This window comes from Mastigoproctus giganteus, chromosome 4 (assembly GCF_048544385.1).
Source record: "Mastigoproctus giganteus isolate SK-2022 chromosome 4, ASM4854438v1, whole genome shotgun sequence".
Lineage (NCBI taxonomy): Eukaryota > Metazoa > Arthropoda > Arachnida > Uropygi > Thelyphonidae > Mastigoproctus > Mastigoproctus giganteus.
This window is the reverse complement of record NC_143578.1, coordinates 8644161-8655819: the sequence shown is the minus strand read 5'-3', so window position 1 is coordinate 8655819 and position 11659 is coordinate 8644161. Positions and strand designations below refer to the sequence as shown.

General features: G+C 38.2%; 1 protein-coding gene across 1 annotated transcript; it reads right to left on the bottom strand.

The window, feature by feature from the left end:
* Positions 1 to 1647: 1647 nt before the first annotated feature.
* LOC150086370 (uncharacterized) lies at positions 1648 to 9692 on the bottom strand. Its single transcript, XM_090371338.1, has 2 exons — positions 9578 to 9692; positions 1648 to 2300 (listed from the first exon to the last, which is right to left on the bottom strand). Exons 1-2 carry the CDS (start codon positions 9624 to 9626, stop codon positions 1837 to 1839), a joined length of 513 nt encoding a protein of 170 aa, XP_090227464.1. The 5' UTR covers positions 9627 to 9692; the 3' UTR covers positions 1648 to 1836.
* Positions 9693 to 11659: the final 1967 nt, after the last annotated feature.

Below are 11659 nucleotides of genomic sequence, written 5' to 3'. Positions count from 1 at the left end.
ATTACCAATCTCCTGACGTTTGGTTATTGATTTGTTGAACACTCTGTGTATACTAATAACATTATATAGTTGTTGGATAGAATAACGGAAACACTTATCAAAAATCGTTCTGTATGATGGGGAGCCCCCCTCTGCGATCAAGCCGTTATCGAGAGACCATGGGTGCAATTCCATGGTTTATCAATTTGGCGCCATTCATTTACAAGAAAAGTCTCAAAATCACGCAAGTTGGGTGAAACATGTGGTGTTCAGAAGATGTAGGAATGCACAAATGTTTCATGGAATTTATGTCAAGTAATTGAGAGGGCCATGCCAAATGGGTAAATTCGCCCTCTCAGGCAGGGGTGTGCAAGTGAGGCACTTGCCAAAGGGCCACCTGAAATAGGCGCCGATAGGATTCTGTGAAGCGTAATGTTATCATCCTAGAAGATACCAATCCGGGAAAGGTAGAGATAACATAGGCTTCAGAGGATCGCTCAGGATGGTCAAGTAGCACCCATCAATGAGATGCCTGGGGGATGTCGGAACCCAGGCCGTGGCAGATAAATGTTCTCCATATCATTGGATAATTGCTGGAATCCTTGACTATTGGATCCGCTACTTATGAATTCTTCAGTTCGCTGCGAAAGGCGCGCAACCATGCTCACTCTTAATACCGGCTCGAAGTGTCCTTCTATATCAGAGACTTTTGGGGTGCGAATTACTCATGGCAATAGCTAGTCAAATATGTGCGCCATCTTACTGTGCATAAGTGTTACACGGAGATTTCAACCAAATCCTTCCATTATTTTATCTACTACCTTTATATACATATATAATATTTCCATTATCTTTTTATTCTATTTACTATGTTTTCTGACTCCAAAGAATTCATGGCAGCTTGACATTATGCAGAACTGTAACTAGAATCCCCCCTCCTCCCCCAATTGTTTCATGCATGTAAGAAAAGCTCATTGCCCGTCATTACATAAGTTTAAAAATAAAAATTATAAAATCCGAAAAACCTTGGCAGTACCTTTTTTTTGAAACTTTGAAATACATATCAATATTATTACCATTAATAAAATTCACTAAATAGAAACTTATCTTCTAATCTCAGTCCAGTGTTCATGGAAATATTTAAGAGTATTTTTTAAATTATATTTTATCGGCTTAACAAATGTTCACAGTCCTTTGCATATTTTAATTTATGAGCTGCTTATTCAAGAATTTAAAAACCTTGACCTTGTTAAATATTCAAAAAAAATGTGTGTATATATATATATATATATATATATATATATATATATATATATATACAGTATAATCTTGTGGGCAACTGTATCATTTCTATGACTTATATAGTTAAGAAATATGCTTAGATGATCTTAACAGCACTGAATGCCATAATTTGGCTTCCTTCTTCGCTTTCAATTTTCTGAGGTCTATATGAAGATTTTATGTTCTCTGGTACTGTCAGGTGTTCTTGATCATGTAAGATGATTGTTGTAGAAATAAAGTGTAGATAAATCGCTGATTGATGTGTATTTTTTCTTTGAAACACATGCTTGAACATATTACAGATGACAACTCAAGAAATATCTGTGGAACAAAATCTTTAATGGTTACAATGGGTGCTTACATTATAAATGAATAATACTGTGCAAAACCGACTATATACAGAACATCAAACTTAAACAAATGTATAATATGACCCTTAACCTCGTTGTTAAGAACTTATTAAAATGAAAGTAATAGTTTCCATCTGAGGATGGCGCTGGAATCCTTCACTGAAGGATCTGTTCCAAAAACTCAATTTTTTAAATTCTGTTAATCCAGCTATGTTGTTATGGAATGCTACTGGCGTCCATATAACTTTCGTGTTCTTGTTCTACACTCACGTCGTTCCTTCCGGTTCAAAGTTCGGCATTTATGCATTGTCTGTAGGAATGCCGTGTGATAATTGCAACATTTATGAAAGCTTGCCTTGTGATGAAGACATTTTGCCATCTTCATGGCAATGGCCTTGTATTTACGAGCCAGAGCATTGCTGGTGTCACGACCACGAAATTTTAACTTCGATCGGTGAACTTGATTACTTGTTCTTGATGCTGCGTGGATGTCAAAGGTGCACTGCATCCCTTCTCTTGCAATCTTCTCGCCGGTTTTACAGCATTTCCAGGACTCTAGTCCGTTGGAAGAAAGTTGACCCCGATTGCTTAATGTTCCATTGCTGGTTCGTTGTTCCCGAGATATTTTTGTGGTGAATGACTCTTTCTGTTGTTTATAGGACTGGTACCTTTCTGGTCTTTGAAGGGCATCTGTTTGGAGGTAAAAACAATTAAATTAACTATAGATACATAATAGGGCAATTTAGGAGAATGAATTAAACTCTTAAATCAAACAGCAGAGGATGTGTTAATGGTGGTGAATCATGAACATATCCTCCACGATCATTATACCGTACTCATAAAAATGTATTTCTTATATTTTATACAAATAACATTTTATGTAATCAATTTTTTTAATGGATCATGGGGCATTATGAAGATATTTTAGATTAAGGTACAAAAAAGGGGGGTCGCCATATTGCAGTGACTCATGACTCATCATGAATAAAATAATCAAGAGTTGAACAATACTCTATTTGTAACCCATTAAGGCCTCCGAAAGGGTAGCTGCTTGCTGGGCCAATTACTGTGTAAGGTGTTTTATAATATATGTAAGAAAAGAAGTTGTATAGATTCAACAGAGATGAGAGAAATCCCTTAACCATCAAAGGGTTATTATTTACCCTAACCTGAATAACGTTCTTTAGAAGCCACTAATAATCAACTTATTGCTGGAAATTGTGTACATCAAAGATCGGTCTTCGGGGTAGCACAGTTTCTCCCAACACCGAGTGGAAAGAGCCGACTTCGAATCTCATCAATGGCACGATGAATTTTTATGGGTTTTTTCACAACGTGGCTGAGTTAGTCGGTCTTAGCCGAGGGTGGCACGATTTTTCTCCCAGAAAATCGGGAGAAATTAACTATATAAAAGTTTAAAGTTTTCAACCTTAATGTAGTTAATTTCACTCACTGGCATTCCAACATTTCGGCACATCTATCCTGCAACCAGTTTGCATCCTCCAACTGGCATTCCAATGTCATTCTGTCACAATCAGGATAGTCACTATATACAATAGCAAAAATTTGATAGCATAAAATCAGAAATTTCTACCACAAGCTATTGGACAACCAGTTTCCACTTACTTATCTTTATTACCATTTCAATAAATCCTCCCGTATCATCAAGCATAAGAAGCTTATTAACCACCGCGTTAATATCATAATATAATATAATTGCAAGCTGATCTTTCAATTATATTATATTATGATCCCAGCAGAATATCGCTCAAAGCATGACACAGCAGCCACTGGCTTGTTTTCGTACCACAGTTCATCCAGGTGCCATCATTTCCCCAGGTAAACGATGCACACGTACCCAGCAGTCCACATGGTGCAGCAGGAAACGTGATTCATCGGACCAGCCGACTTTCTTCCAATCACTCAAGATCCAGTTTCGATGCTCGTGTGCCCATTGTAGGCGCTGTCGCTGGTGAACCGTGGTTAGTATGGGCACTCTGAGCGGCCACACAGCCCCATTTTCAGCAGGGTTCGATGTACTGTGTGTGTGTTGTGACACATTACTCCCGTCAGCAGCATTCCAATTAACCGCGAGTTGCGCCACAGTCGCCCTTCTGTTCCACGTACCATCCTGGAGAGCCTTCGCTCACCTCGAGTGTCGATGAGCCGTGGTCGTCCAATACCACCGGCGGTTTGTGGGTTCCCCCTCCTCGGACCACTTTCGGTAGGTACTAACCACAGCTGACCGCGAACATCCCACCAGTCGTGTCGTTTCGGATATGCTCTGACCCGTCGATGACTTGAGGAACTTTAAAGGGCTTTTTTCACTCCGTGGCTGAGTTAGTCGTCTCAGGCGTATATAGCAAGATTTTTCCGCCAAAAAAAACTGGGATTTTTCACACTGGGATTTTTAACAGACATAAGACACAGCATTGAATTTAATTATTCAGGTGGCATAAAAATAATAGTTTGGTTTTTTTTTTTTTTTTTTTTTTGGATATGCTCTGACCCAGTCGTCTGGCCATTACAATTTGGCCTTTCTCAAACTCGATTAAGTCTGCTGCCTTTTCCATCCGAAGAACAAGAGTAACGCTGATTAACGCTGATTAACGCAGCTCAGTATCAGGTGTTTTTTTTATTCCATGTCCCGACCCGCGCACGCGCCTTGTTCACCTGTAGTTGCTTCGATTTACATAACGCTGGTCATAAAGTTTTGGCTCATCGGTTCATTTTATGTATTCAATTCCGATTTTTCAACACACATTTGATCATTTACTGTTTCAGAATTTCGACACACGAGGTCTTTACAGTGTACAGCTATAGATATACATTCACGTGGCTTCATAGATCTTTTGGCTTCCCACATCGTCCGGCCTGAAAGTTCCCTTTTAGCATTAGTAGAGGCATTTGATGCAAGAAAGCAAGCTTATGCAGCATCAGTCAAAAAAAAAAAAAAATAATAATAATAATAAAATAAATAAATAAAAATAACCACTTCCACTTCACCCCTCTGTTCGTTCGAAATACCTGTCCAGCTGAGCCTTAAACTTATTTAGGCTATCAACTTCCACGACAAGGGATGGAAGTCGGTTCCACCAACCAACCACCCGCTGGCTAAAGGCAAATTTTCTCACGTCTTTGACTACATATCTCTTCGGATTCAGTGAGTTATACTTGCTTTTAACCTATGTTTTGCTTTCTGCATCTGTCTGGTCACCCATGAAATATATGTTCACTATTACTGTACTTATCTCAGTGTTTAAGCTTAATTTCCAATATGACTAAATTAAAATTTCCTTGGCTGTACAGCCGTATACTAACGTATATTTCATGTCAGAAACAGAGGCCCCAGTTCTTGCTGTCTTTCCTGTGATTTCGATGGTTGACCCTTGACGGAGACGTTGAAATCATGAGATTTTCAGCAATAAGTATTTCTTTTTATTTTATTTTCCCATATTTTTCCGTAGCTGCAATCACCGTTTTGTAGCTCATTTTCTATTCTCAACCCCTCTATTAACTTATATAAGTAACAACAACAACCAAGGTCGGAAAACTTTGTTGAAAAGCTCAACCGAATTCAAGATATCTCGATAGACTTTGCCTGTCTATCCTCAGCACGCTCAACAAACTAGGTCCTCCAAGCTGGCTCTTCCAGTAAACATAATTGACATGTTGTACAAGCTAAGAATTAACCTAGAAAAATTAATGAGAGGATAAATTATATGCGACTCATACATCCTGATATTAATCTAAAGAACACTAGGAAATCAAAAAGAATTAGGCAATTGTATGCGGAATAATAAATCAATAGGGTCCTAATAGAAGCAAAAACCAAGTCTAAGGCGCTCCATGACCGCCTTAGACTATAAAATAGCTCACAAGAGATTATAAAGCAAGCTTATCAGGAATGATAGCCTAATATCAGATAAGTGTGCGTTTGACCCCCGAATATACACTTATATTTCTATGATTCAGGTATATTATGCAACATCCAACTTCTTTCACGAATCATTTATGCTGAACAGAGGTAAGTACGGTAATGCAATGTATTATTTTCCTTCATACCCTTCTAGCCCTCATGTCAGTTCCTGGGTTAACTGCTCAAATAAATAAATAAACCAAGACACCAATGCAGTCTCATCGTACGATGAAATATAGATGATATCAGATGGCCACACAGTTGACGAACTCCATATAAGGGTGGATTGGCCTGAGAGCAAGGTCATGGATTCCCCTCCCCCACCCTTCTTTTCAGAGAATCGGCTGTCGTGTTTCCGCTGTGCCTTAACCCGACCAGAATACTAAATACAATTTTAGACGATGTGACCTTCTGAAAGAACTCGAAGACTCGTTTCTAATGGCAGGCAATGTTTATAAACATCGCTCTGATTACGTAATTATGTTATAAGTAAAAAAGTGGATTCAGATTCCAAAATAAGAGTAGCGTGAATATTCAAGTTACTGAGCCCAGCTTGAAAACTCACAAAGAGACTATTTATTAGATGATTTGGTGGATGATTTGGTTTCGCTTTTCATCGATCAGATGAAAAACCTTCCATTGCGGAAGAAAAAACCTTGCTTTCTTCTAAATTCACATAAAGCAATCCGATTATTGAAATCATCCCACACAATTCATTAAGTTTTGCAATTTACTCAATTCATGAAATTCAATGCAATTATACTACAGTCACAGAAGGATTTAAGGGGCGGTCTTGTCAAACCAATCTGATAGGTTAGTTAGACAACCAGTGTTCAATGCTGGGCTCATTTTTGTTTTCAATATTTATTAATGATATTGATGAAGGTATATAAGGCTTAAAGTTGAAGTTTGCAGATGATACAAAAGTTGGCAGGGTGGTTAACGACAGTCATCAGGATGAGTTACTGCAACAAAATCTAGGAAATGCATACGGATACCAGTAATCCCAGAGTAACTTATCAGCTGTATGGGTAGTGAGGGTAGTGCAAAATTAAAAAGACCTGGGGGTAATTATGCAGTTAGATATGAAATTCTCTGAGCAGTGCAGACACGCTACCAGGGAAGCTCATGGGACTTTGTAAATGATATACAGAAACTTTGCTAGCAGGGATAAAGAGGTGATTGTCCCGTTTTTTAGGTTTTAGGTTAGGCCGCATCTTGAGTTTTGTATACAGATCTGGAGGCCTCGCTTTAGGAAGGATGTAGAACTGCTGGAACGGGTGCAGGGAAGTGCAACCAGATTGGCGAAAGTAACAAAAGAGTGCGCCTGCCTAGTAAGGCTTCAGTTTTGCAAAGTCTGGAGACTAGGCACCTGCTGGGTGATCGGATTGAGGTCTTTAAGCCTTTGAATGGATTGAGCAAGCTGAATGATACTACCACACGTGAGGAGGACATTAATTTAAGTTGAAGATGGATGGTTGCAGGATAGATGTGCCGAAGTTTGCATTCAGCCAGCGAGTGGTTGTTTGTTGGAACAAGCTTCCATCTATCGTTGTGGAAGAGTATATGTGGCTATATGGTGTTTTTTTTTTTCTATATAAGCTTGATTTCTTGCATCATTTGTCACGACTACTACTGTTGCTCACACTCATAATACTGGACATTCACAACGCCCATAATGAAGGTAGCATTCGAACCCATGACATTCGTTTTTTAGGAAAGTATATTATCCGCTGAACCAATCTGGCAATACTTGTTAACTTTAATGCTGGCGACTATCATACTTATGGAGACTGGTCTTACACATGGAGAATAGAAACACCAATATAAATTATACATTTGGTGGGATTGAATTACAAACAGTAGAGAAAGAAAGGGATCTGAGAGTTACAATAGCGTCTGTTGTTAAGTTTTCTGAGAAGTGTAAACAGGCAGCCACCCAGGAAAGCCCGTGGTGTCATATCGACGATTTATCAAACATTATCCTGTAGAGATATGGAGGTCATAGTCCCACTGTATAAGGCAATTGTAAGACCACATTTGGAACACTGTGTTGAAGTATGGAGACCTCATCTGAATAAAGACATTGAGCTTCTTGAAATGGTCCAAAGACGGGCAATTCGAATGGTGAGCTCGGCAGAAGGACGACCGAATGAGGAAAGACTGATTATGTGGGCTACAGAGCTTGGCAACCAGTCACCTCAGCCGTGACTTGATTGAGGTTTATAAGGCTCTGAGAGGGATTAGTAAAATGAATGAAGGCTGAATTTTTACTGTTATAAAGAATTCCAGAACTCAGGCAAGTTCAAATTTCAGGAGAAAGAGGTTTAGACTAGACTGTAGGAAGTTTTCTTTTAGTGAGCGAGCCATTGACTGCTGAAACAGATTGCCTATACAGGTAGTTGAGGCTGACAGTCTGAATAAATCCAAAGGTCATCGGCCAGTGCAGCAAATGCCTATGGCTTTCTTGCATTATATGGCTATTACTATTGTACTACTATTACTATTGTAGGAATCAGAGTTCTGTATAATCTAATAAAAATAACGAATTTCCCTCGAACAATTAGGCTTTAAGTATAACTTCAACAAACTTCAATTTTTAAAACTTCGCGAACCAGCCCTGAGGTTGAAGGATTTCTGAGGTTTCATTATATTTTAACTTAGCCACAACATGAAAAAACCCATAAAATGGATCTTATGGGAATACGGGACTCAGGCTATTTTCACACAGGATGGAGGAGGACGGTGATTATAGTCACTATGCTAGTTCCAAGCGCTTTTTGTTCCGAAAAAATCTTCGACATCACTGGAGTTTCTCAACTTGTCACTCTTTTAGAGATGTTTTGGTTCGACTCCTATCTCCTACTGTATTTGAACTCAAACATCTAAAGGAATTCCTCCTGTCTTGAACAGGATTCGAACCCTGGAGGAATTCCTAGAGGAAATGTAAATGCCTCTTCAACTGGGGACAGTCAGAGGATATCTTGCGGATTTTTCAGCCTCCATAACATTCAAAGAATTCTGAACAACACTTTTAACATCAATAAAAACCAAGAGGTCTAAAAGAAATTGTTGCAAAATAGAAATAAAAACTAAAGAGAAAAACTCGTATACTAAGAATCTAGCCAAATGAAAACATAGAAATTATTATCTTAAGATCATAATTTGCAATTTTCAGTGATTCATTTTAAAATTTCTAAAAGTCAGTTTTCCCTTAAAAGATTAACAATATTATTATTTAATGCTATTCTTCATATCATTGTGAAATGTTCTTTAAGCCAGGCTCCATGCTTCATTTAGAACGCCTTATTTTGGAAAAAAGAAAGCGAATTTATTTATTTATCGGAATCATCTTCTGATGAAAGACTTCTATCAGAAGATGATTCCACTATATAAAAAGTCCGTTGACAGACAGGTATTAAACTTAGAGGTCGAAAAACTTGGAACAAGCTTCATATGCATATGTTATGAATTCCAAAGTGTCAACTGAAGAAATTGCTGAGGAAAATATCATATTTCCATCAGTAATTTGACCGTTATGTCAAACACCTCACAATGCGTTTGTTGCGTTCATCATAACGGCCCTTAATGAATGACAATTTTCCTTAATAGGAGGTCACGGTCGGTCATCCACCACTTGTGTTTTAGTGGGTGCGAATACCGATTCAAACAATTTGACAGCTTCAATGATCAGTTTTATGTTAGTTGAATGCGAATGTTCATTCCATTTATCATGTAACTACACCACGAAATAATACCATCCACAAATTAATACCATCCATGGCAAACACACTGATTTCAAAACATTAAAATGTTTCTTTTATCAATGCCATCGTCAGAAGGATCCATTCTAAGTCTAAGTCTAAATTCTAAGTCTAAATCAACTACGATAAAAAGGATAAAGAAGTATTACCAAAAGGTTATTTGGTACATCTTTGGGGGTCACGTAATTAATTTTTTGTTGTCGAAGCTACAATTATTTTCTTTTAAATCATTTTAATTACGAAAACCATCAATTTTCGAATAAATCAGCCGAGTTTATACTCACGTGAGATGGAGGTGAGGAATACAACAACTAGAATGGTACCGAAGAACATTTCTACTCCAAACTAACACAATGTAAGTTATTTCCTTTCACAAGCTGAAAAGTTTGAGTCCCAATTTGGTAACCCCGCCTTCCGTTTCTAGTGGCGCCACCCTTATTCAGACATTCTGTCGTCAAAAGAATTCTGTTCGCTAACTGCTGCCTCCAGCGGGGCATGTCCCCTGATTATCTTCCCACGTGCAGGTGTGCGATTTTTTTTCCTGTCGGGGATAAAAGGGGATGTAGGATTAAAAAAAAAAAAAACAACAAAAAAACCAGGTCAAGGTCTTAGAGGTCTGAGAAGCGTGACTGATAGTTCATGTGCGCAGTCGTCCACCTACACAATTTATATACCAGATAAAAGTGATATATGTAGAACTAAGTACACACCATACGTTGCGGGTAAGTTAATTGACCTTAAGTGATTTATTTTCCTATCACTAACATATTTTCACTTTTCGTTTGCTCTTCCCCATCCCCTCCTCTATGCTGTCCAAAAAGTATTTCTTTTGACCATGAAAACGATTTGGAAATGATGGACATCATGTTGACGTCAAGCAGTTTAAGTTCGTTTATGTTAGAAATAAACATCATGGCATTCAAAAGTCATCATTTTGTTAACTGTTTGCAGAAACCCATATACACTCCATCCCTGACTCCCGATTCCATAAACATGAATCGAACAGAGTTATTGATATATGGTGCGATTGGTCAACGATGTGTGTGTGTGTGTGTGTGGGCACCGAAAAACTATGGCAAAAGAACACGTGATGTCATTAGATACGAGCGATATATATTTAGACAGGTGATAGAAGACAGTTTCATTGTGACAGCATTACAGCCTTTTTCCTGACAAGAAGGTACATTTATTTTTAAGCACTACCATTTTTGCAATTCCAAGAGACGTTCCGTATTAAATATCCAAACAGACAATTTGTACCAAATATTACTGAATGATGAAAACCCTAGTTTTTGGGAGGATAACGTCATAGAACCATCACTGGAGACTTATTAACTCAGTCACGGTGTAAAACCGCTCATAATAGTTCTTCCCTATGAACAGAACTAAAACTAAGTTTCTACAGAAGATCAGTAACTGAGTTTGGGTTCTTAAACATTAGGATTTTTAACACTGGGCTTTAGAACTAAAACTTTAGAAATATAATTTTATAGAACTTTAAACAGACTTTAGAACATATAATAATAACAGATAATAACAGAAAGACATTGACAAACTCGGAGACTTTCCAGAGAGTACCTAGAAACCGCGGAAATCTGCTAATATGAAATCCCCAGGGGCTCACATCTGGTGAGTATGGGCTTGGCACACCCAGGCTCCTGAGATTCCTTTCTACTTCTCTCTCTATCTCTCTCAGGGTAACTCGGGATTTTTTTTTTGGCTGGTGCAGCATAAGCCTCAGGCTTCCTTGCACCATATGGCTAATAATAATAATAATTACAGACAACTGCTGTTGTTTTGATTTGACCAAGGAAACTAGGGCCATGAGGATTCAATGATTTTGGCCGACAGCTTTTCTCAATGGTGAGAAATAGCAGCAGTATTAGCCAGGAGCGTACCGAGGGATTTCAGTACCTGAGGCAAGAATGAAAAATTGCACCCTCCCCTAAAATATATAAAAAAAAAAACAGATTTATTTATGCGTCGTTAATTTCAAAAATTATTTAATCTTTCTTTTGGCGCCCCTTTCAGCTTTTAAATTGAGGAAGAGCCTCGTTTGCCTCACCTTCGGCACGGATCTGGTATTAGCCATTATGCTATATAGCTGCGAGAGTATTATTATTTAACTGAAACAGATTTATGAGGAAAATTGTTATTTACTACTGCTTCCATCTGTCGAGTACGCTTTACACTACATTTGACTTAATGAAAACATTCATTTTTTGGGTTGGGTTATGTTGTTTAAAATTGTGTTGGGGAGCTAAAGCATTTGGTATTAAAAACTTTGTAACTTTTCCTGAGATCAACTAATTGGCCACCGTGTGATGGAAGCACATAAACCTACATGGGACTCGAGCCAAGCTGGC